Source organism: Anneissia japonica, unplaced genomic scaffold, assembly GCF_011630105.1.
Source record: "Anneissia japonica isolate Jap-2015-1 unplaced genomic scaffold, ASM1163010v1 scaffold288284_len1145801_cov181, whole genome shotgun sequence".
Lineage (NCBI taxonomy): Eukaryota > Metazoa > Echinodermata > Crinoidea > Comatulida > Comatulidae > Anneissia > Anneissia japonica.
In genome coordinates, this window is record NW_022712730.1 from 1080251 (window position 1) to 1107869 (window position 27619).

At 32.3% G+C, this 27619-nt stretch overlaps 1 protein-coding gene across 3 annotated transcripts in view; it reads right to left on the reverse strand.

Moving 5' to 3' along the window:
• Positions 1-329: 329 nt before the first annotated feature.
• The window catches only part of LOC117108160 (uncharacterized protein KIAA1211-like), a 30815-nt gene continuing 3525 nt past the window's right edge, over positions 330-27619 (reverse strand). Inside the window, exons 1-9 of one of the 3 annotated variants that reach the window (XM_033250116.1) lie at positions 25177-25463; positions 15579-15887; positions 13085-13250; positions 12123-12402; positions 11365-11409; positions 6984-7056; positions 4713-4846; positions 4014-4209; positions 330-1225 (exon numbers count right to left, since the gene is read on the reverse strand). In XM_033250116.1, the coding sequence (XP_033106007.1) occupies positions 1218-1225; positions 4014-4209; positions 4713-4846; positions 6984-7056; positions 11365-11409; positions 12123-12402; positions 13085-13250; positions 15579-15887; positions 25177-25225 (1260 nt within the window). In that variant the 5' untranslated portion in view covers positions 25226-25463 and the 3' untranslated portion in view covers positions 330-1217. Of the gene's footprint in view, positions 1226-4013; positions 4210-4712; positions 4847-6983; positions 7057-11364; positions 11410-12122; positions 12403-13084; positions 13251-15578; positions 15888-25176; positions 25464-27619 lie in introns of those variants that run through there. The other 2 variants (XM_033250117.1, XM_033250118.1) reach the window with 2 other exon arrangements.

Consider the following 27619-nt stretch of genomic DNA (forward strand, 5'->3'; position numbering starts at 1 on the left):
TACAAGAATATAGAAATTATTACTACATAGGTGAAATTTTTTTTATTCCTTGTTTCGCGAACTTAATTTTTAAAGATCATCAGAGGAGGGCAGAAAAAAATAAAAATAAAAATTCAGTTTTGTTTTCTTGTTTTTTGCCAAAAAACATTCAGATGGAGGAGGAAATAAAAATAAAATATTATTGGTAAATGTAAACAGTGTAGTAATGGGATGGTTATATGTTTTAAATTTACATAATTAGGAAGAAATTTACATATCTGTGGAGATTTCAAGGCAGCTGCGGGCGTAATAAAAATAAAGAAAATCTTTTATTGTTTTCTGAATTCTCCATTTTTTTTTTTGTGGTGGGGTACACTAATGGGCCAAAAATAAAATTTCATTTTTATTCAAAATTATCATTATTTGCGGGAAGCAGGTTCGCTAAACAAGGTATAAACAAAATCTAGCCTTAGCAATATATTATTCTACAGACAGGAAAATTTTCAATGCTGAGAAAAAAAGGAAGAAAAATTAGGAGTTGGATAAAAAAGAAAGTGGGTGGGTGGGTAAGTGGGGACAACAAATTAATAGTTTTCTTTTTTTTTTAACTGATGACTAATAAAAACAACAAATTAATAGAAGGCTTAGGTAAACTAACCACTGTTAATTGAATCTGTTTTTAGCTAGGTAATTTAGAATGAGGAAATAGAAGAAGAGAATGGGAAATTAACAATAGCAGACACATTTCCTAAGCCTCTGGGGTTATCAAACACACCTGTAAAGTTCCCTCAAAAGAAAGGTGAAACTACTTAGAATATTAATGTAATCATTTTTAAATCATGAAGGTTATATTGACAATTTTTTTATTAATAACTATAATAATGATGATAATAAAAACACAATACATAATATGAAGTAACACGTACATGCAGCAATATAAAGGAATAATTATCAACTCAATAGCAATCACTTTAAGTATAAAACTGCATTTGATGATGAATGAATGTAACGGTACTGCACAAAATGAATTGATTGAATTAAAAATGTTGGCTCATCTCCATGCCAAGTAACTACACAGTTTATCCCCTAGTTACAACATGGAATGAGTTTGTTATTATTACTATCTCCTTGGTTACAAGGAACATGAGGTTAATGAAATCTATGAAGCTACAGATGAGTTAGAAGAAAGATACCCAGTTACCAAAAAACCACAAAATAGAAGAATAGACTGCCCAACTTTACAAAACTGTGAAGGAAAAACAGACACAAATTAAAAAGCAAAATAGATAAGACATTAAAATGAAAATGAAATAAGAGAAACCAATGAATTAACTGTTTTATAAAATTTGTGGAGATTTAAGATTCTGCATAAAATTCGATAGGGAATGATACATTGGCATTTAATACGCAAATGGAAATAAAATTCTTAGCTGATATAATATTATGTAGAAGTTATTAATCTACAGTATTAACAATGTAGTGTTTAGAACCTTATGCCTTTTCTGTTGAATTACAACTCTTGTTTTACTAATTAGTGCAAGAGTGTGGTTTATTATTATTATAATAAACAAAGGTGGATAAATACTTTCTTCATGCTCTGCCTGCAAAAAACTAAATGGTAGCCGCCACAAATATCCCTCCTCCCTCGTATCTCACAGATAAATATGACGTCTAAAAGTAGTTGCTCTTAATTTTGAAGTGGAGGGGTTCAATTCCTATTCTTGTGTTTTTGAGCAAATCAGTGTACAGGCATGTGGGTCTTTACCAACGGATATTAGGTAGGTTATGAACCATCTGGAATTGACTTCAAATACTGGTTCCCAGAAGGAGAAGTAATGGTTGTAAAATTTGTAAAATCATTTGTTAAATTTTAGAGAAGTAAGATTCCTTAAAAACTAATTTAAGAAAACATTTTATGAACAAAGATGACTAAGGTGTTGGAAGTAACAAGGTTAAGGATGTAGCAGTAATGTGTAATTCATCTCCCCTGACAATGTGAGTCAGAACTTAAATATATTAATATTTGTTCTAATTGTACCAGTCAGTGGCATTTATAACTTATTTGGTATACTGGTATAAATAATTATTAAATTATATTCAATAAATTTTATAAAATTTTATTTACTTATATTTTTAAAGAAAATTTTTAATAAAATTATATAAAATAAGTTTTATTTTAATTATTTACATTTTTTAATAAACTTACATTTACATTTACATTTAAATTACATTTAAGAAAACAAATAATATTTGTTATAATTAAAATGGATTGAACCAGTCAAATTCTTAATAAAACTATATTTATTTAATTTTAGTTATTTATATTTTTAAATAAATTTGTAATAAAAATATATTTAATAAAGCCAAACCAGTCACTCGTCGAAAATCGTGTTTCAGAGAAAATGGCAAAAACATGCTGGAATGTAAAATTTAAAAAAATTAATTTATATATTGCACTAAACTAACTTTTATATATCTATAATACATCATGCTATGCTGTTATTTTCCCCATTTTCAATGTTAAAACAACACTTTTTAAGGATTTGATGATGGTTTCTGCATGAGAAATGCCTGAAATTATATACTTTGAAGGCTGATTTCTCAAATATTGTTCTTTAAACAGCTGTATGTTTAAAAGCGTGTAACTTCATAAGGAAATGTCGGATTTGTTAATTTAGTGTTTTTGCTTTTTAGGTTCATATGTGATTTTATAGTCTGATCACCGTTTTCTAGTGATCAATGAAGCTTATTATATGTGCATAATACATTACAATTTCTTATACCTTAGATTTGTTCATATATATGTAAATGATGTATATTTCAACTTGTCAATTTGAACAAACTACAGATCTCAGCTCTGACATCATCAGCTCAAAATTCAGGAAATGATTATGGGATATATCCAGATATTGCCATGGTAACTTTAAATGACAGAATCTGCAGATGGCCAGGTCATGTGTAATAAATAACATGGACTCAGTTATGTTGTATTCAAACTGAATTATATTATATTTATCCATTAAGACGGAGTCAAATACATTAAACACAGTTTTAAAAAATTGGACAGTTTATTGGGTATGGATTTTAAACAGACAATGTGTTAATATACAAACATATTTTCTATATCATGCCCATATATGGGCACAACATACACTCATGCCCATATATGGGCAGAACATACACACAAACTTTTGATGGCAAGTTGATTTCTTTTTGAAAGTGTGGACTGCCAAAAGCTCTCTACACAAGAGACATCCTCAATTAATCGGGGCAAGTTAGGTAATCAATTATTTTCATCATTTTTACAATAGTACAAAAAGTACATATTTTTGTAAAACCCTCCCTTCCGCTAAAGGAGTAAACAATAACAAAATAATTTTTAAAATTTTAGATCATTTTTTTTTTTTTTTTAAATAAAGAAATCCATATGATTACACAGTTAACCACCCCCACCTTCCCTAAAAGTGCATGTTTTGTATTCATGTGAAAAAGGTAAAAATTATGGATGGTCACTTTTGTCATGATGTTTTTCTTTTCTTTTTTGAATAATCAAAAATAATCATAACATTCACCTTTAAAAGGAAATGCACATCAGTGACACCGGTGATGGGAAATCCGTGATGATATTAATCTGATTAAAAGTATAGACTGAGAGTCAACAATCTATTTATATATTTCTCGACCTAGTTAACCATCCAGGCTTTAATATACTTAAGACTATATTACTGTTATACTTTGTGGATTGCGTGGTGATGTGTATGGTAGCTTTTTTGGGAAGTACTAAACGCAACTACAGTATATAATATAGTTATTGGCTGTGTTTCAACAAGTTACAAGGAAGACAGAGATGCCTCAGAAATTTGGAGTCTGTACATACAATTAACCTTGAACTTAGTAACAATACAGAAATTAGTCACTTTGTGTCAATAAATGAGAATACGAGATATAAACAGCAGTTGCGCTGCCCAAATGACAGGAAAATCCACATCATTTTATTATAAAATCGTGAGAAAAAACGTTAAAAACAAACTCACTTGTTGAAAATGTGTCCTCGTTGATTGGTGTATCAACTGGTGGTAGAGACTCAGGAAGTTCCTGTTGATTTCCTAGTAAACTAGAGGTGCTACTTTCTTCAGTAGTTTCTGAAAGTATACTTGAGTCCCCTAGGTTATTGGAAAATGAACTATCATTCATTGATGCATCATGGGATGCTGGTTCAGGATTATTTCTCTGCAAAAAAAAAAAAAACAAACAAATTTACATTTTATAATAAATATTATCAAACAAATTTCCATTAATGCTATCTATAATATACATAACACAGAAGTTTACGATATTAAAATTAAGACCAAAAACAAATCACACAAAAACTATTGATTTCACCTAAATTACAACAATATACATAAAACTGACACTCTACTCTACACCGCTCCACAAAAAAAACAAAACAAAAAATGATTTAGTTCAAAACCTTTTTTTTTTTTAAATTTATTTATTAGTGTTAAAGATATGGATGATCATTGCAACATTTAAATCACTAAAACAGAATAGGATACTGATTGCAACGTTTCTTAACAAGTGCCGTATCTAGGGGAGGTGCAGGGGGAACGTCCCCACAATAAAAAACTTGCATCCCCAGTCGGCCCCCATTTATTTTTTGAACTTCCCCCACCCCCTTTATTCCCCCATTTCAATACATACCACTGCAATAAAAGATGCTGATGAATATTTACCTGAGACGATATCCTGGCCCTTGTCGTTGCTCGACGTGTCTTTGGCTTCACCGACATCTTGTGTTTTGCTGCCGAATGACTAAGGTGACTATTGGGTGATGTTTGAATAACATCCAAATCCAAATATGCTGTATCTATATTTACACACCAAAATGAAATAAAATACCAATTAAATCATAAAATACATAAAAAATATCTTAATAATACAAATTTAAAAAAAAAATCAAATTTGTCACCAGAATTTTTAGATATATTAAATAGGATTGTATTTTTTCTTGTGATTTTGGGGGCTTTCTTATTTCTACTAATTTAACTTTTAAGCTTAAATAATTATCTGTTCTATAATTTATATCATAAGTTTTTCTGGCTTTGTTTTTGCCATTTGCGATTTCTGATAAAAAATAAATTGAAATTGAAATTAACCTTCACTAATAAAATGAAAAATTAATTATTTAGTATTTAAAGCTGTTTTTAGAATGTCTAAACGAACTAAAACTTATTGTGTTTCTAAAATACATACAGAACAAGACAATAGAAGCACAACGCAAATACCTATGAAGTGGTTTTTATTGTACCATTTAGAATGAATAAAATTATGATGAACATAAATCACTCAAACAATAGCAGTTTTTCCTGTAGGATTAACCTAAAGATTTAACAACATTGATTTGAAAACAAATATTAGAACACTGCCCTCAAGTTCTAAAAAAAAAACCTCATGTATACCTTAACAATTAACTATTATTCTCTTGAAAATATATATTAACATACAATAGAATTGGTTTATTGTTGCCAGCTTAGCAGAATTCTATATTTAGAATAGGACATCATAGCTACAAAATATAAAAAGGATTTGGCAAACAATAGTAGCAGTAACACCCTGATTGACAATAGCTGCATAATATTTTCTCGTAATAACTTTTACGTTCTAATTAGTTATCTTACCATAAAAGTGTGTGAATATTATCTAAATATAAGACGAATTCAACACTGATGGTAGAGCTACTCAGGTTCTTATAAACAGTGTGAAAGAAACATTAATTTAATAATTATGACTCAAAATTGCACAAGGGGTTGGGAACAGTTTCGGTTTAATGAACAAGAGTTACAATTTCTATTCAATAAAAGGGTTACCATTCAGGGCTCTGCATTCAAATTTTGTTTTTGAATTTGACAGCTCTACTGTAAAAACCAACAATGTTTAGTTGTTCTGATGTATTATTTTTTTTTACAGTCAAAAGTATCTATCGTTCAATAAAAGGTTACTATTTTTATTCAATAAAAGGCTTAGTGACTTGCATTCAAAATTTTATTTTGAATTTAAAGCAGGCCTATTAGTCATTAGTATATAACTAACAATACACATTCATGGCACCACTAGCTAGAAAGGAGTACATGATTTGTTGGACGGAAAAAGAAACCCTCCACTTTTTGGGCATAGAGCAATTTAAAATGGTGAAAATTTCCCCATTTTTTAGTGTATAGTGCAAGAGACCTTACCTATGTAGACGCCCACCACAGAATGAGCTCTTATCAAACAGCTTAGTACCTGCCCACTAAAGGCATACAACCGACCCACTGTGGGGCATATCAAGGATTATGAAAAAGGGGGGAGGGGAAGGGGGAAGGGGAGGGTGCTGAATAGTAATATTACATCCACTGAACCATATGCCAGGCGCAAAACTAGAGATAACCACACCATAAAATGGTTGTTAGAATCTAAAAGTAACTTTCATTCCATTTTTCATTAATTTACTAATATTATTTTTTCATGTTTCAACAAAAGAGGCGGGGTGGGGGGATGCTCAGGCATCGTAAGATAAACCTCGTTATGCTACTGTGATCCAGCAAAGCTGGTGATAAATACAATTATACAAGAAGATATTTGCTTCAGATTGGTCATCATTAAGACAGTTGGTAACTAATGAAAAGCAGTTATTTTTATATTTTAAATCTAAGCTGAATTTGTCCCTTAGGCGTGACTTTTTTATACCTTGCTTCACGAAAACTTATTTTAAAAAAATATACATATCTTATTTTTGGAGATTTCAAGGCAGTGGTGGGCATAAAAACAATAAATAAAAATTTTTTTAAATGAAATTTTCAGGTTTTTTTTTTGTGGCAACAGGTGCTCTAAAGAGCCAAAAATAAAATTTTATTTTTATTCGAAATCATCAATATTTACAAATATCATTATTATAGAGAAGTCTCGCCTTAAGCTACTGCAGCTTCCTTTTCCAAATAGCACAAAATCCCAAAATGTAGACTTACCTCCGAGACTATTTGAGGGTCTAGTATATCTAGTCCTCTTCTCTGCCCAAGGGCTGGCAGCCGACATACTTTTCTGAAATGTAGAGGAATACTTGGGCTTAACTGGTGGAGGTACTCGTTTTTGAGAATTATAAATCAGCCCTGAAGCCTTGGTTACTGTACTGCTGTACTTGGTATCTAGCCCCTGGTTCCTAGGCCCTACATAATTCCTCGACTCTTGTTTCTTGGGATCTGAGTTTGGCTGCCTCAGCACCCAAACATCCGTGGAGCTGTACGGTTGCACAATAATCTTCCGACTCAACTTATGGTAGTAATTTGATGGTTTGAGCTGAACCTTCGGGGCCTCGCCTATAGTGCTATAAACATTTGTTTTATAGACCTCCGGGCAAGCATATTGCGCCACAAATGGACTATCAATCAGGAAGCTATTTTTGTGCGGTATCACAGAAGCCTGGGTGTATAGTCGTGACATTTTTCCCTCAAGTACTCCAGAAAACAAAGCAGTATTGTAGTGATGATGGTAAGACAACTGACTATGGATTACTTAAGGCTGTGGTATTTATATGAGTCAACTAATACTAGCTACCTAATTCAATTTCCTGTCTTGTACTTGCTGAGTGCATACTAATATTGAATAAAAAATGGGAAACCACCTCACGGCCGCTCAGCAACAGTCACTATCATTTTAATAATTTAACTGACATTTAGAGAAGTGTCTAATGGGAGGGCTACACAGGAAGATAAGATCAAAGGATAATCCTCTACAATCTGGTTCAGGATGCTAAGATGGTTATTAAGGATTACATCGATAATTACGCTAATCCCTCGGTCCATGACATATTAATTTGAAATATTTTAATCTAATAAATCAAATATAATAAATCTATTTTTGTAATTGCACCCTAACTACTTTCAGTTGGGATTTTGAAAAAATTAAAAAGAAGCAATAAGGAAAATATATGAATTAAAATACAAAAATATATGATTATTTAAGGATTCATAAAACAATTTATAAAAATATGAACGTTAATGAACATATTACTAATGCATAATAATTAATAATATGAAAAATGTAAATGTTTAAATGTTTAAGAAAGAAGTGCTATTTTTAATAACAAATTAATATTAATCATAATAATGTGCATTATTTGAATAAAATTTTAAAAACAAAAAGCATTAGATTATAAACAAATTTTCAAAATGTGATATATGATGTTAGTATATACAAAAACCTCTAAAGTAAATAGGAGACACTTATAAAAATAAGCAATATTATTATTACCCAGTTTGTTATTATATGATATAATAGTGCATTGTACATACTATAAATGTACTGTAACATCAATGTAATTTCATACTTTATTTGTTAGGAATATAATATAAATGATAAATATTTTTGTAAGGTGATTGAATTAGCCCTTTTGCGCACAAACCTAAAAAAGATCATGCCAACCATGCACTAATGGAAAATTAGTGCATGGTTGGGATAGGAAAGTAACGTTGGGAGTTGCAGTGATGTCACAATTCACTTATAAATTATATAGTGCATACAATGAAAACAATTTTATCATTTATTTTGATAAAATAATGAAAACAATCTGCAATAACAATTAATTCATTTTATTTTACTACTACAGTACTACTTTATTGTAATTTTTTATAAGGGCTGAGCCCCACAATATTGGGTTGGGATTTCCGACCATGAGTCAAGTCCCATCCCCACTTGAACATAAGTATCTTAATGCCACTTGTAACCCCTAACGACAAATCATACATAAAAACAATCATACAAGATGGCATTTATACATATTCATGAACAAATTCTGGAAAAAAAAATATCAATCAATGAATGAAAAGTAAAAGTAATTTTGAGAATCTTTGTTTAAAATCTGTAATCTGATCGTTTCCAAGGACAATGTGACAAAAGGTCTATCGGTACTGACGTAAGCAGAAGAAAATATTAATTCCATGATTTTGACGGCAATCTAAGATGAATTAGAAGCCAATTAGTGCACATATGCTGATGAGGTTCTATAGCAAACATGAAAGGTTACAGGCCAATTTTCTGTAGACCAAAGCATTGATTAGTATATAAAATACAGCTGCCTTAATGTTATACAGGGAATTAGTGTCTTAATGGTTTTAATTGAGGCCATCAAGGGACAACAGCATTATGTTCATTGTTGCAAGGAGACTTAAGTGTGATGTACAATGCACCTACACTTTACAGGAACTGGCAGTATACCTGAATAGGTTGGAGTAAGACCAATTAGAAAGAGGGGAGGGAGAGAGAAATCCAGGGTTTGCAGTGACATATCTAGGAGACTTGAAATGGGGAGGGGGGACTGATGGGGGAACGAAGGTAAAGTGGGGAGGTAGATCACAAAATAAGGTTATTTGATGTAATTTTGAACTACTGTATAATTAAGTGTGATTTTTTTTTTTTTGGAAGTATTGCGGGGGAAGAGGAAGACCTTTAACAGACTAGAAAAGTGGATGGAGTATTTTGGCAAGTGAATCAGAGGGAAACAAAATGGAGCATTTGGGTACAAACAGGATTCATACACAAAACACGTAAATCATCATACAGCTAATGGTACCGTTGTCTCCTGAATTTATGAACAATAATGATGGGACTAAGGCCAAATATAAATTTAAAAAAAAAAACAAAAAAAAAAACATGACTTTGAAAATTATTAATTACCAGCCACTTAAGGTTTAGGCAAAACTATTGTTCATGGTACAAATGTTATTTGGCAGGCAAAATACTTTATTGATAACAATTTATATTTAAAGTTAATGATTAAAATATAAAAAGAATTTAAAATAATAATAATAAACCTAATAACAATAATAATATTAAACAATAATAAATAATAATAAACCTAATAACAATAATAATATTAAACAATAATAAATAATAGAAATAATAATAACAATAACAACAATAATAAATAATAAAAACACTAACAATAACATAACAATAATAAAAACAATAATAATAATAATGAAACTGCTTGTTCAAGATTATTAGCTCAACATAGATAGTACAATATATTATTTTTAAAATGACGAGTGAAATAAAAAATGTATTAGCTTTTCTACAAAATGATATGGTATAGAATGCAAAAAAAAAAACAAAAAAACACAGTGCGCTATTAACAGATTAGTAGAGCTATTCAACTATTGTTGATTTTGAAGACGTTGCAATGTTGCTATGGTAGCAGGAGTGGAGATGTAATATCTATCATTGGTAACATAAATAAGACAGTAAACATAACATAATACTAACACATTTCTGGAACTAATAAGCTATGTTAGTTGCTAGTGTCCATGAAAATGCAAAATATGAGTACATATATAATAGAAAAAAACTGAAGGTATGAGAAAGCAAATTCTGAGGATGATGATGATGATGATACTGCATGAAAAAAAAACTACACAATAAACTTTAGTAAAAATTCCAATATTTCATATTTAAAATTATATACTCTATTTTACTACTGAGATTAAAAATGATATAAATGCTTAGCCAACATTTACCATAAAGAAAAACTAAGAACTACTATGAATATGTAAATTAACAAATAAATAAATAGGTATGAATAATTACTGGTAAACCACTAGTCCATGTGTAATAATTTTAGCTTTTACCATATCAGCATATAAACATACAAATAATAGAACACCATTCTCAATTGGATTGGATTAGATTTATTTGGAGTAAACACCAAGGATAACACACGAAAGTCTAAAAAAGACTTATTTCCAGTGGGGTCCTTCCGGTGGTGATTGGGCAATACACCAGGAGACAATCCCCTACTTTTTTCCATAGAGTGTACTGCGTTCTTTAACATGCACACGGGACCAACGGCTTGCATGTTAGCCTTCCAACTGAAACACAAGGAGAGGCAGCGATGGGAATTGAACCGGGGACCTAGTGATCTCCACAGTTCAGCACACAGACACAGTGGCTACCACCAGTTTAGCTGACTGAGCTAAGCTGCAATAAATTATTTTTATAACTATTTTACCAATTAGTTTGTGAAATAATATTCATTTTTCAACTTAAAAAATGCAAATATTCTGACTATATAGTATTTTGAGTAATGGTGTACTTCTCCAGCACAAATAAATACAATATTTATGGAGAACCAAACACTCTTTCAGTTTGATAATTAAGATGTTTTAATATCATCATTATTTAACCACTTAATTACAACCATCTATCTACAAAAAAACCCCAAATTAAATACCACTAAATCTAATGACTATATTTTACTGTGTTAGTAATCTGCATGACTCCAAAAAAAATAATTCTGTAAAGATTGAAAAATGAAGAATTTAAGAGAGGTAAACAAAAAGATGAACATGAAATTACCACTCTACGGGCAGCAAATGGCTCTCTTCGGGTTTTATTGGTTACCTACCAGGTAAATATACAAATTGCAAAGTACTGTTTTTAAGTCGTAACAATATATTGAAAATTATAGACAGTTCCAGTACAAAACAACATGCAATAATTTGCTTTCCTTCCCCAAATGAAATATTTTTCTGTCACCACAAATTTTGTTTGAAATAAAACATTCTTTGGATGAACTTAATAATCAGTGACACAATGATACGTGCAATGATGATAATACTGTACATGGTTAATTCATTAAAAAAATATTAAAGATAAATTCATGATAATATATTTAGTGTATATCAAGCAGTAATAAATATGTGACACTTCATGAGATACTTATTAAAAAAGATTCATTCAGGTATCAATGTAAATTTATCAAAATTAGAGTAGAAGCCTTATCGTAGGGACACCTTCGGTACCTAAACAAATGTCCCCATAATTGGGCTGTCCCTTGAATAGGGGTTGGTCGTAGTGTTAAAATACATATTTTCACTTGTTTCACAGCCAAAAAAGTGTCCTCTTAAATGGGAGTGTCCCAAAGGAAGGGTTGTAATTTATCTCTAAGATGCTAAGTAATTAATTATAGAAATTAGTATAATAATAAATGTAACAATTAATATATCATAATAATAATTAATAGCATAATATTATAAACTAATTAACAATCAACAATAATATAAATTTTAATTACCACAAGATAGCAAAACAAATATCATCATAAATGAACTTACATCAGTATCATTGAAACTTTTTTCCTTCAGTGATTCCTCCTCCTCTTGCATTGTTTCCTCTGTTGTTGCCTTGTCTACATCATCTTCTGCGGGAGGCCTCACAGCACCCTTATCATCAGGGCTCATCCTCCTAGCCAACATTGCAGACAGATCTTTTGCAAAGTCTTTGGATATATGTTCTGTAGATTTTGAACTTTCACCCTCACGTAATGGTGTAGTTTGCTCCGGGACAAACACACTACTTTCAGATCGACTACTGGTCATAGTTGTTGAGGAAGGTCTAAAATTTGAAAACAAATAAATCATAAATAAATAATGAGATTTACTTTCCAACATGAAGGTAAATTTCATTCAGTGTAGCATAATTAATTGTAGGCTGTTGTTTATCTTCCTTGTTGCATTATATAGCCCCACCCAGTGCAGGGGAAACACCACCCAGTGCCCACTTGGGCCTGGGGATAACTGTCAAGGGATACTTGAGAGAACCATTTGTAGATATCTAGAGGTGACTGACATAACACAATATGCTGCCTCAGCCCCAACCATTCTGGGTTGAGGTGGGGTGGCCCAAGTCAAGGAACGACAGACCACCTGTAGGGAAAATGCTGACACCACTGCTGATCAAAGTGGTGGCCTCAGCCGAAAAAGCAAGGAGACAATAAACCCCTTGTCGGACAGGCAACGCCTTCTGTCAGACCAAAATTAGTTTTTATATTTTTTAATACTTTTAGAGTGTCCAAGCAAAACCAATATTTTGCTTGGTGTTGTTTTACAAATCCTGCAATTATTATTGGGCACACTTGACCACTTTGGGGCCCATTGTCCTATAAAAAAAAAACTGGTTAATATTCCAGGCCCATTTTAATGTCCCGGACCGGTGGCTTTAACCAATAAGAGCACATACATGCTTAAATATGGTCATGGTGACATCACATTATGTCTATATATGGGCATACACTTACCTTGGATCAAACATTCTTTCATCTGTATCGGAAAGGTTAAGTTCACCAGTAGACTTGGACCGCAGTGCACCATCAATATCATCCTCGGACTTTGATGTCCTTTTCTTTTTAAAAAGCTTTCGTATTGATTTGAACGGTCTGAATCGCTTCTTTTTTCTCGGATCATCTAAAACAAATAAAAATGATCTGTTGATATATCACAAATAAAACTGTTTGAACACATAATTAAATACTGTATCATATTATTTTATCAATTCATCCGTATTAAATTATGCAATATGACACCTCAGGGATGGGATGAACATGAACAAAATCTGAGAGTACAGTAGACCAGGTTGGTTAGTAGAGCAACCAAAGAATAATCCAAGGGTCTTAGGTTCAAATTCTTACGAGGTCCATCTATTTTTAACATACAATTTATTATAAGGAAATAATTGCAATGAATCAACAGTGGGATAATATTAATAAACAATAGTGTTTCTTACACAGCAGCATAGTCAATCACGTTCACCTGTAGTTAAACAGCATTTGTTAATTACTATTTAAACGTAATGTTCTGCCATGTAGCACAATGGGTCTACCACACATTATGTCGATTTTATAACCAAGTACTTTGTTACTATAACAACCCATTATTCGATTCAATAGGCTGTAAAGACAATGCAATTCTTGTGTTTACTACGTCGCCATTCGTTAACGCACTTTCAATGGTAGCAAAATTTCACGCGTTAGGAGGCAGGTTTTGTGCTGGTAAACAAAGAGCTTTGGAGTGATTTTAGAAACATATGGTTAGTGACATATTTTGCATTGAAATTTTCAGCCAACCTAGCAGACAGTTCAGCTAAAAAACCAGGAATGGCAGTTTAAGCTTGTATGAGGTGGGCGTAAACAAATTAAATCATCAGAAAATGTTTATAGATATTACTGACTTTCTCATAGTGAAACTTGGCAAACATTGGTTATATATACTTTATACAGTATTACTTTAGTTTCAAAATCAATCAAAACAACACTTTATCTTTCCTTGATCTAACCATTAGTATTTTACTTAAGCATCGCTTTTCATTTTCATTTATAAGCTTTTTCGACACTAACTAATCAGATGCGCATAAATTACTATAGTTTTGTTCACATTATTGAGAAATTAGTATAGTTACGTATCATATACTAGTGTAAATTATGGTACAAAAGTTAGATTAATGCATGAAAAAAAATCATGAAATGAAAAATTAGTGAATAGTTTCGTATAGGAAAATAACATTGGGAGTTACAGTGACTTATAACTAACTTTATGTGATAAATAAATACAACACACCCATATTTGGGTGTAATATGACATTATCATTTCCATACAATATTTTTTGGTCTATGGTTTATTCTGTATATACTGCTTTATGGCATACAGTAGTCTTGAAATTTGATGTTAATATTGTAAAACAATTTTTTATGTCTTTGTTTCAAGTTTGCCAAAATAAATAACATAATATAAAATTAAATCAAATGAAATGTCATTGGATTTTTCCAATTTTCCAGATTTTACATATCATAGGTTTTATAATATTGTAACTGACACTGAGGTTTTATAGCTCCGATGAGGAGCTCTAGATTAATAGATCTTTTTTGCATTGGTAGCCATAGGGCCAATATACTCTAGTGCCTCTGTTATTCTACCCTCATCTGAGCTTTCGAGATTACGAGAACTTTTTTATATGTAGTACTGTATACTGTATATGAATGTCCAATGAATCAATGTTACTTATTGCCAACAAATATTTCACAACATTTTTTATAACTTAGCGGTTCATTTGGCAGGAACTCAAAAACTGAACTGAATCACTCAGTTGTACAAGTCTGTGTTAACCCATTTCAGATCAGTATCCTATTTATCTGTAAACAATCCCAAAATGAAATAGAAGGTAGAAGTCGCTCTCGAGCCAGAACTCATGGTTGTGAATCACAGCAAAAATCAACAAAAACAATCCACATTTCATTTTTGGTTTAAAGATGTATTACTGGTACTGGTACGTGTAGCTGTCTTATTTCAGACATTCGGCAGCCATTGACATTATGTTGGCATCAAAAGACTGCATATTGTGATGAGGGACCTGTGTACAAACAATTACCAAACACAAAAAATATGGAAAACATAAAAGATATCAACTTGAGCATAGAAATTAGTGTATTCAAAAAATGTCTACCCATCAGTTTACAGCGAAAAATGATAGAAACACTTCCCGTCGCTGAAAGTGTTTTATTATTTTTATTATAATTTTTTGGTTTAAAAATCAGCGTAGACATTTTTTTTAATTCAATAGTTTTTATGCACAAGTTAATAATTTGTATGCTATTGCAATATGAGCAAGTTTATTTCAAAATTATTTTTAATGATTTTTTTGACATTAGCAAGGGTCAATACATCTTTAAAGAGGTACTCTGTTTGGAAAAAAAAAATTAAACAGCAATAAATGATATTCAGTTAAAGAGATAAACTAACCAATTCCTTCCATGTCTTCCTCATCACTCATTAGCCCTTCAGGTGAAGTAGGCCTCATAGCATCACTCATTGGTGAGGTTGGAGAGGATGGTCCAGGCTCTGAAGTTCCACTTATCTCCCAGTCAGCAGTTCTTGTGGAGTTAAGCGGTTCAATTTCCTGGAACGAGCCCTCGCTGATTGCCGCAGTCGCCATAACGGGGACACGATGTTCAGGCGTAACGTTCTGGAATGATGACGTACTCTGTTGGCTGGTTAGAAGACGACGAGCTTCTGGGTTCTTCTGATCAGTTCCTTGCCTGTCGCTCGTTTCTAAAAAGTCAAGACTGTAACTGTCAGTGTTGTGATGCGATAACAATAAAGCAAGACATACTGCCTCATGGCCTACTAATCCCAAACAATAAAACCTATTTGCTGTTGCCATGCAACAACAGAAAATTTACTTGAAAAAAATCATTAAAAAAAATCAATGAACTATTTCTTTGAATTTACTGTACATTTTGCTAATTATAAAATTCCTAAATCACATAAAATTCTGTTTCACAATATATGGGTTTTTGCACATGGCAATTTGTTTTCTACTATAATAGTACTCAGAATGTTATGAATTGGTGAAAGATATTGGGATAATATAATACACTTATTGAACGCTGAATTTAAGAACAAAACATGATGATGGAACATATGTCAAACCAGCTGTGGTGTAGAAATATTGCAGGTATTCTTAACATCTGTGACTACAACAGTAGTTTCACAAACCCATCGCCCACCAATACTGATGATTTCAAATAAAAATAAAATTTTATTTTTGGCCAATTAGAGAACCAAAAAAAAATGGAAATTTCAGAAAAAATAAATGTTTTTCTTTATTTTGATCATGCTAGTCACTGCCTTGAAATCCCCAAAAATAAGATGTATTTTCTTGCTAATTATATAAAGTTATTAAGCATTTAACCATCCCATTACTGCACTGTTTACATTCAACAATACAATTTTACTTTTATTATCTCCTCTGTCTGGATGTTTTTGGCAAAAATCATTTGCTAAATAAGAAAACAACATTTTATTTGTAATTTGTTTTCTGCCCCCCCCCCCACCTCTCCCCTGATGATCTTTAAAGAAAATAAATTTGTAAAAAAAGGTATAAATAAAGTCTTCCCTTAGGTCGAGGTTTGTATATTCAAAGGCTGCACCATAGACCTCCAACTAGCTGAACTACGACCTCTCTCTTGCCAAGTGAGTCTCCCCTCAAGAAGATTATCTGAGGTTTTGAGTTGAGCTAAGGTATGCTGGTTGAGCGCCTGTCACTCAATTTTAAGGTACTGGGTTCGAATCATGGAAACAATGTCAGACAGTTTTGTCTTTGAGAGCTATGAATTGTAAAGCCAAACATTTTGTAATTTTCTAGTTCGACATAACTTCCTTACAGTAGTTGCTATGGAAATTTTCCCGAATTACCGACGTACAGAAATGAAATACGGATAAATGAGCTAAGGATTTATATAAATGACTTAGAAATAGGCCCAACACCTAATAACGCAATGATATACGGAATGCATGATTTACTTAAGCATGACAAGGTTAAAAAGCAAGTTTAATGTAATGACGGCCGTTTCATTTTGATACATGGTCCTGTAAATAGAAGCTTCTGATCATGCAGATCTTGAATCAATTTTTGTAATCGCATCAATTTCTAGAATTATATTGGAAATTAGCTCAGTCATTCAATCCTTGACTTGTTGATTTATTTATAAATTTATTTTTATCCATAATACTAGGTAACCTACATCATACAACGGCCACACAACAAATCTAGCTCCACCCCCTGTGTGAGCGCTAGATGACACGATGCCATCTGCCAATTGTCGGTAGCAGTCAGAACGAATCAACATTAGTAACGATTCACATTGCGCGCGTTGCGTTATGCATAGAATCGCGTCGGACGACGACAGTCGTGCGCAGTGGGTGTCATGCGTGCAGTGTTTCTCTCACAGGACCCAGTCAGCTTCAGAAAATCTCATTATGATGTTTAGAAAGTGGATCTTTGTGTTAGCAAGATTTGAATACAGAATCCTGGGATTGGAAACCAAGCACCTTAACCACCAATAGCTAATCCTGCACAAATTACAACCTTTTCCATTAGGTGGGTTAGTTTCTCCTAATGCTTGATGTTTTTTATAGTATTTTGGGCAAAAGGACAGCTCACTCACAATGAAGTTTGTCAATATACTTTAATTGGTAATCCTCAGTTGATGCAAGTTCTTTTTTCATATCTTTAAATAAGTCTTTCGCAAAATATATGATATACTGTATTTTCAGTTCATTTATTTATTTGACCATGTAACATTGAAAAGAATAATAACAAGAAACAACAAAACAATGGTCAGGGACAGCTAAAGCAAATAAATTACTGTAACTTGAAAGAATCAGCTGTCCCTGTGATGATATGATGATGTCAATCCTGTTGTATGTTTAGTAAGAAGCAAACACTTCACTTTTATAGTAATGATATTTAGTGATCAAGTTTTATAGTTAGAATCATTTCATCTGTGAAAGGTTAATTATAAGGTCAGAGCTCAGAGGTTAAAAATGACATCATCAATATTGATATCTCTAAATAATATAACTCCAAATAATTAACCAAACATATAAAATAGTGAAATTAAAGGCAGAGGAAACATAATATTTTGCTAAGCATAAGCTGCAGCGATGTCATTTTTATGACTTATTACTTCAATCAATATCTTTAAAGAAAATCAATAGGACTTGTCAGTGACAATTGAAATGTATAAGCAATCAATTATATGAAATATATTATAGAGCATAAATTATCAGAGGCTGCAGTACAAGAATAGATCACGGAAGAACTTTTAACATGTTTGGACTGTTAAAATGCAGTTGAGTGTGTTTATTATTCAATACACTATTATTGTGTTAGTGCAAAAAAATCTGTGCATTATGTTTGATAAATTTAAAATAATAAAAATATTCAGGTTCCAGTAAATTAAAGTAAAAGTGAAGAAATACAGAACAGCTTAGATTTCGACCATATGACAGCTTGTTATCATTACAAATTCTAGATGATTGAACCATGTTTATGCAGAATCATCCAGTTGTATAAATCATTAGTTTACTGCATTTATGTGGGATGTTGAGTGTAGAACAGAAACTGGTGCAATTTAGCTTTCAAAAGTGACAATAAACTTTATGGAAATGTGTTGCTAATTTGTGAAAAACCCAAAAATACTTGCTACAGTTTAGTCATACTATACTGCCTGTGCCCTTGAAATGCTGGGGAAGAATTAACCCCAGCTTCATCAACTCAGTTTCCCCTTCATTCTGCTGTCAGCAAAACTGGAAACCTCACAGCCTGTGCCCTTGAAACAATAAGGGAAGACTAACCCCTAGCTTAGTCAAATGATTTTCCCCTTCCTTTTGCCTTCAGCAAAACCGGAATCAAACATAGTTATGGATGTTTTTTTAAATTTGTCACTGCTTAACATGATAGACTGTAAGCCTGCCAAAATAATTTAAGTGTGAGTATTGACAATATTATGAGAGACATGAAGTAGTGAATTTATTGAAAACAATACAACCATTTTCAGGGTGTTAGCTGCGTGGTGATTATTAATTACTTTAAATAGCTTTTGGGGCACAAGTATTTTATTTGCGGGGAGGGGGGAGTGAGTATTTTTTGGGGATGCACCCTCTAGATATGCCACTGGTGAGCCGGTATAATGCAGTATACATGAACATTGTGTCTAAAGTTGATTCAGATTAAGAGGTTACTTAATCAGCATAAGTACTGTATTTTATATATTTTTTCAATTTTACTCAGTTTATCTAAATTTTCTGATGATAGAGAAGAAAAATCATGACTTGTTTCCTCCAATAAGTAATAAAGTCCCTCTCAATTTGTAAGTATTAGTATTTAAGTCTTCTTTAATTTCCCTGAATTGTTAGATTAAATTTTCCTAATGTCTCTACCCCATACTGCGCACTTCTGTCCCAGTTTAGTGCAAAGTAGGTCTGTTAAAAATATGAAAGTCACCCATCAATCATCCAGTCTCACAACGTAGGCGTACTGTCTAATGTTGGTATCTCTGTGACATGATAGGAAGCTATAAAATGCACATTAATACTAATCATGAACGTACAGCTTCCCAAAATGAAATTTAAAACTTTGGTGTGTTGAATTACATAATTAGATTAAAGTAATATAGACTTCATTTTTATTTGTTTCCAGTTAGTATTCAGTAATTCCATTCAACAGCATAATATTAATGATTTCAAATAATTTTATTTTGAAATAATGATTTATATCTGCAGCACACTGTGTCCACAAAAAAGTGCTCGGACAAAATTTTCAATTACAGAAAAATCTTGAAAAAAAACAAATAAATTGTTCTACAGATGAATAAATAATTTCAAAAATCAAAAACATATTTAACTGGTTTCAATATGTTAGAAGTTATATTAACCAACTGATGTCATGACAACAGATGTGTAACATCTATTTCGGTTAGATGTAAAAGAATTCTGATACAATTCAAAACATTCAAGTAAAAGTACTCCATTTTTTCAAAAAGAAAATTGCTATTTTTAAATAAAATACTGTTTTAATGTTAAATATATTCTACTTCACAAAAGTATTACTGCAAGATAGGTAAATTAGCTATTAAATCTGTTAGCTGTTGAAGGATGCTACAAATTATGATGAAGTTAAACTCCAATTCCTATGAGTGTACTCAAAACAAATCACTCCGATTCTAATCCAGGATAATATTGCTGAGAAAATCCGAGAATAGTTTCTGTACCTATGGGAATCAACAAAACACTATAAGCAAAGAGTATAAAGCGGACAAGAGAGCCAACTATGCTCTGTAAAAACGTCACTCCGCTAGTTACGACGAAGTTGCCATCGTCACTATGTAGTGCTCCCCCTATGTGTGAGTTCGCATATAGTGTGCCTGCTTCGATACTATGAAAATCAAGAAAATTGAGGAAATCAAACGCCCTTTACGAATGTATTTTATCATGTGGAAAATAGAAATACAAATAAACAAACCATGCCCCATGCATTACTGGGTAATGCAGTAGTAGTGGGCATCCTAAACTGGCTACGTATGGCGCACAGTATTAACATAGATCATCGCACTGGCTACGTATGGCGTATTTGTTTATACGCTCACAATCGCGTAGTTGCCTCTCTTGATCTCTTTATGCTCTTTGCTATGAAGTTCAATAATAACTGACACTACTCTGTTTCCAGTTGGTGGTACTGTAAGTAGGGACCTATTGTTAGAAGAAGGTTTTAAAGTTTTTGTTTTTTTTTTCTTTTCAGGGGTAAAGCCTCCTGCTTGTATGGGTTTTAGCAACTTAATCTTCAATTGAAATTATTTCATACTTGTTTTAAACACATGTGTGAACAAAAGGTTGAAAATATTGACTAAAAACAAATTAACCACAAAATATAAAAACATATCATTATGCCCGTTATTGCACTTGGGCATCAAAACATCTTTTCTCCCACATTCAGGGCTCTAAAGTACTAATGAGTTTAAACCATTAATCTTTTTAATTCAGGGGTGGATTTAGAGGGGGGGCCGGCCTGGCCCCGGCCCCCCCCTTTTGGGAGGTAAAAAAAAGAAAAAAGAAAGAAAAAAATGAAGGAAAAGAAAAAAATGATAGCCCAGAACGCCTAAAATGTTATTTTCGGGCGTCTAGAACACCAAAATTTCGCGGGGGCATTCCCCCGGACCCCCTAGGGCATTGTTGTTTTTTTTTCTTTTCAGGGGTAAAGCCTCCTGCTTGTATGTGTTTTAGCAACTTAATCTGCAATTGAAATTATTTCATACCTGTATTAAACACATGTGTGAAAAAAAAGTTTAAAATATTGACTAAAAACAAATTAACCACAAAATATAAAAACATATCATTATGCCCGTTATTGCACTTGGGCATCAAAACATCTTTTCTCCCACATTCAGGGCTCTAAAGTACTAATGAGTTTAAACCATTAATCTTTTTAATTCAGGGGTGGATTTAGAGGGGGGGCCGGCCTGGCCCCGGCCCCCCCCTTTTGGGAGGTAAAGAAAAGAAAAAAAAAAGAAAAAAAAGAGAGAAAAAGAAAAAAATGATAGCCCAGAACGCCTAAAATGTTATTTTCGGGCGTCTAGAACACCAAAATTTCGCGGGGGCATTCCCCCCCCCTTTTGGACATCTCTGGATCCGCCCCTGTAATTATTTTGGAGTTAAGAATGATGTCTTCACAGTGAACAAAAACTGAAAAATCCATTTATAGAATTGACAAGGGAATATACATTATACAAATTTGTTTATACGCTTACAATCGCGTAGTTGCCTCTCTTGATCTCTTTATGCTCTTTGCTATGAAGTTCAATAATAACTGACACTCTGTTTCCAGTCGGTGGTACTGTAAGTAGGGACCTATTGTCAAAAGAAGGTTTTAAAGTGTTTTTTTTTTTCTTTTCAGGGGTAAAGCCTCCTGCTTGTATGGGTTTTAGCAACTTAATCTTCAATTGAAATTATTTCATACTTGTTTTAAACACATGTGTGAAAAAAAGGTTGAAAATATTGACTAAAAACAAATTAACCACAAAATATAAAAACATATCATTATGCCCGTTATTGCACTTGGGCATCAAAACCTCTTTTCTCTCACATTCAGGGCTCTAAAGTACTAATAAGTTTAAACCATTAATCTTTTTAATTCAGGGGCGGATTTCGGGGGGGGGGGGGGTGCTCCGGCCCCCCCTTTTGGGAGGTAAAAAAAAGAAAAAAGAAAGAAAAAAAGGAAGGAAAAGAAAAAAATGATAGCCCAGAACGCCTAAAATGTTATTTTCGGGCGTCTAGAACACCAAAATTTCGCGGGGGCATTCCCCCCCCCTTTTGGACATCTCTGGATCCGCCCCTGTAATTATTTTGGAGTTAAGAATGATGTCTTCACAGTGAACAAAAACTGAAAAATCCATTTATAGAATTGACAAGGAAATATACATTATACAAATTTGTTATTGTAATTTTTTTTCAAGCCACTTTGGAAACAACTATTTTAATAGAAAGTTTATTTTAGTTGAAAAAATAAATAAAGAATATAGATAAGTATATAAAAGATAAGAATACTGTCTGTTATATGAAATTGTTTTAATTATTTGCTCAGTCTGGGTTTTGTGGAACAATAACCTTGTTTACACGACAGGAGATCACCGTGATGATCGCATTTATTCGTTGGCGGTAAGTGGCCGGGTAAATGGAGTTAATTAACTCCGCATAACGGATGATCTACGCAGTTACCTCTGCACTGCAGCGGTGTTAACATAGATCATCGGCGTGACCTTTATGCAAATTAGCTGTTGTTTGACAGTATGAATGCCATAATTATTATTTGAAAAATTATGTTTCTATCAATTAAATACATTTCAAAACATTTTGACGGATGGTTTCAAAACAAGTAGCAATGCTCACATTTTTTTCAGGTCAGTTTTAATCACATGACTTCCTGGTACAACCGATAATTTCTTTATCGCGTAGACGCGCAACTGCAGGTCATTGGTATTACCTATCTGATAGCAAACAGCAATGTAAACAAGGCTAGTAGTACTGCACTTTAGGTGAGTCCTCGCTATATAATTTATCAAGTGCTATTTCTCAATGGACATTATATGCTCAATTGATTTTAAAATTCTGATGCTCAAAATACCTCTCAAATACCAACAGTAAGTATTAAACCAGCATTTAGTTTAATATTTTAAAATCAATTGAACATATAATGTCCGGAGTAAAGTAGTGCATTATTAATTTTTCACTGCTAGCCATCTCTTAACTCTATCAGTACAACAGAACCTGTGCTATCTACACACATTAATCATAGATCTTAACTATTGTATGTCTCCTTCATCAATTCCTCTACAATTCAGTTTTAATATGTACTTTACAATACTTCACAACATAAAATATTTGTTACACTATTTAGGAAAAAGAAGTAAAATAATAAATGAGTAATCAAAAATCATTTAAATATTAATCTTTTGTTAATAGTGTGTGTCTGCTTTACCAGGTATAATATTATTTTACATGTAATTTAAAAATATATAAAGATATAAAAAAGTATATAGTACAAGTCAGCTTAAGTAGAATTTACTTTGAAATGGTTTAAAGCTATATGTACAGTCTTACACAGAAATTTCCTGTGCAGTACTTACAGTCCACAAAACCAATAACAAAACTATCAATATTAAGATGTTCACTGAAGTATGAATTCTCAAAATTGTATTAGATGATATAGAGATAAATTTTCATACAATAATGATAAACAAAACTGAAATTCTGGGAAAGTCAAACCAGAATGATTAAACAAACACTGAAAAGTACAGTGTTAATAGTATTTCAACAGCTACCGTAATTGACTTTCAGCATATGATAAAAATTACTGTTCATCTTGATTCTCACATGATTGGTGTCAGCACAGCTGACTTAATTAATTTTCTGTGGAAACCATGTGCCCTGGAATGTGTTAGGCCTATATGACGAATGCAGGGAAAGAGAGAAGGCCTAGATGGCGGAGAAGAAAGGCCTGCATAAACAGCATGATCTATGAATGACTGCTTGACCAGGCCGGTAATAATAAATCCCATCTTGAGAAGGCTAGTGACAAGAAAATGCCTACTTGACCAAGCTGTTGATGAAGAAAATCTGCTTAGTGATGGGAAAGTTTTGTTTTAAATGAAAATACCAATAATTTACCCAAGATGAGCAGAGAGATAATAAGTTTCTTGGTTAGTATTAAATTTGATTGAGAAAATCTATCAAGCCATAAGCGAAAGTAGAACAGATATTAAACAAACAAGTTAGCAAAAGCATTGTATTCAGAACAAAGCCTAATAAGTGATAAACAAACAATGTTTTACAACAGGTCTGTATATCACCATTCACTGTATGTCATAGCTCAACTAACCAAAAGCCTAAATAATATTCTTGTCTAAGTTTTTTGAAAGAGAACTTCAGGCCTATTATTTTCCCTATCAATACAATTACTGCAATACAGAGCGTTGTTTACCTAGTTAAAGGCTCTAGAAAAATAAAATAATGCAGTCCAAAAAATATTTTCTGTTACTGTAATTGTTTATTTGTCTAAACCTAAACAATATAAACATTTAATACATTTTGTTTAATCAGTTTCTATTGTTTTGATGCTTCTTTACTTTTAACAACTCTGACATATATCACTTTTATCTAGGTCAATTTGTTAAGATCACATTAGACCATTTATAAACATTTTTACATTGCTATGTAGTATATTTACCACTTGAAATAGACTTTTAAATTTATGTTCATGCTTGAAACAAAATGTATGAAATAGAGAATTTCAATAAACTTCAGTTTTGTACTGTACTGTACATCTGACTGAGACATTGCATTCCAAACACATCTCAAAACTTCAAAAATAGACACCTGAGCCCAAAAATTCACCTACATATGGCTACAGCCTGCAGGGTACTGACTCGACATTGGCCACGCCTGAGAAAACAGATATACTTCAAATAAATGACAATAACAACACAAGACTAAACCAACATACCGAAGGATCTGCGTCCACAGGGGCATACAGCACCAAGTAATCTCCACATTTTCGGAGAGAAATTAATCGGCTTCGTTTAACACCAGTTAAACAATGATAACCAAAGATTTCCTTGCTAGTATAAACTGATTAATGATCCATGGATACCAGGAGGATGTGAATAGAAGTCAGCCTGCTGTAGCCGTCAACGTCATCTGTCCCGTGCACAAGTGGGCCTACGATGCTTGTTGTAATTTGTGAAGTACTCAGCTACTGTTACATACCACCCTGCTGATAGCCAGTCATAACCAGCCAATAAAAGTCTCTGTACCACTGAGGTTCTAAAATTTACTAACTGCTATCAGAGAGGTTATACGAGATGAGCCGGCAGAGTTCTGTGTCTGTCCTAAGTACAGCACAATGAATCAACAGCCTTCTCAAACTATGGGGAAAGTTAATAAGTAACTGATTTCAAAGGAAGTAGGGCAAAAGTTGACTGGATTTCCGTGATGGTACATTATATCTTTGTTTTATGTGTGTTTTATGTCTCTGTACTTCCTTCAATGACACCGCAGGAAATAAAAATTGGGAGTACATTTATTAACAATAACACTACAGATACACAGCTGTTTTATATCATTTTAAAATAGATAAAATTAAAAGGAAAATAAGTATTTAGGAAAGTATTACACTGTCAGATCCAAGTGGAAGGCTGTTATAACCTTTGGTACCCAACATCACAAAGCTAAATTATAGTAGTAGTACTACTACGTTGGAAAATGAATAGGGTGCTATGCATAATTATGTTGGCTCTATGACAAAAATTTTAATTTAATAAAAAAAAAAAAATTAAATAAAAAAGAACATTTTTTGCACCATAGGCAAATACTAATGCCTATGTTAACTCTCATTATCTTAAAACTAACTAAATTTCCTGGTTGGATCGAGAAGGTTCAACAAAAAAAAAATGTATTGTATTTAAGTATGTTTAATGTTTAAAAACAGTGCTACCCTTTACCATCAGGGCTGAAAAAAGTGCGCGACCGGCATTCGGAGGCATCGTGAATGCCCGGAGACATTTGGGGGGAGGGGAATTCAAAAAATAAAAAGTTCAATGGCCATACAGTCTACAGACATTTGAAGCTGGAAGCATTTTAATCACAACAATTTCCATACAGTCGGAGGAACTTTTTTTTTTCCAGGCCTGGCTATCATACTTTTTTAAATACTATTAAGATTATTCCAAATTTCTTATAATTCATAATTTTTTACAATGAATACTCTTAATTGTTGTTTTTTTTTTTAAATATATTTTTTCTCAGTGATTTCACTGACTCTTTTTGAAGTTTATAGGCCATTTAATAAGATGTGTTTTTTGCCACTATCAAGTTTACTTAATTTATGTTTAGGCCAAAATAAACATGGTTCATTCCCTGGGTTTTTAAAGTGAACGGTGACCCTCTACCACTCCCCCAAATTGTAGACAGTAACATTCACATTTACATACCTAGGCCTACAGTATGCTAGTCCGGCAGGGGGTAAAAAGCAACAGGTAGGCCGAAACACACAGTGCCCCTCAGCGTAATCACTCACAGGTTTACAGTGCTCATTGCTATCAATATCAGGATAATTTAAATTACTCTTCTTTAGGATTTTCAGAACGTTTAGTTTTTGGAAGGATTAATATGGGGATAGAGTTTATTATAAAATATATCCCAGGTTAGACAAATGTACTGTATAGTGGAACATCAGAGAAACTTTTATAGTAAGAAACACATAACTGTTGATTTGTACAACTGGTTACAAATCAAAATGACAATACCCAACCACAATTAGTGTCACAAAATATGAGATTAACAAAAGCAAGTCAACCGAATAAATTATACAAAATTTGTCAATATCAATAACAATATCGATAACAAAAAAACATCTGCTTTTTGTCTGAATGATAACAATCAGATTTATTAGAAGGTAAGTAAAAAATAAATAGAAAAATTAACATGAAAAAAATATATACAAAATTGTTACTTTGTTGTACACATTGTTACCTGTATAACAAAAATTTACTAACGCTGCTATAGAGAGACTGTAAAAAACAAGTTTTATCCACCAAGATATTTGAGAAAGAAGGCTAAAACCCCAACCCTCAATCAAATTAAAATTGATAAAACCCCCACCTTGGTTTGGCTGAGTTCTGTTGAATATTCTTGAGGGATTTTATTTTTCTTTAGGGAATAGAAAGATGAGATATGGTCTGCCAGTTCAATAAAATTTAATCTATTCAAATTGACATGTAAATTTTTACAACAGATATCACCAAATAATTCATTTATAATTAATGAGATCAGCAAATGTTTTACTATGCCAGCTTCATTCCATCTTATATTACTGTATAATTAACTCTTATTAAACTTTAAGGTATTTACTCAAATAAATGCCCCGCCTTAAAAAAAAATTCCCTCTC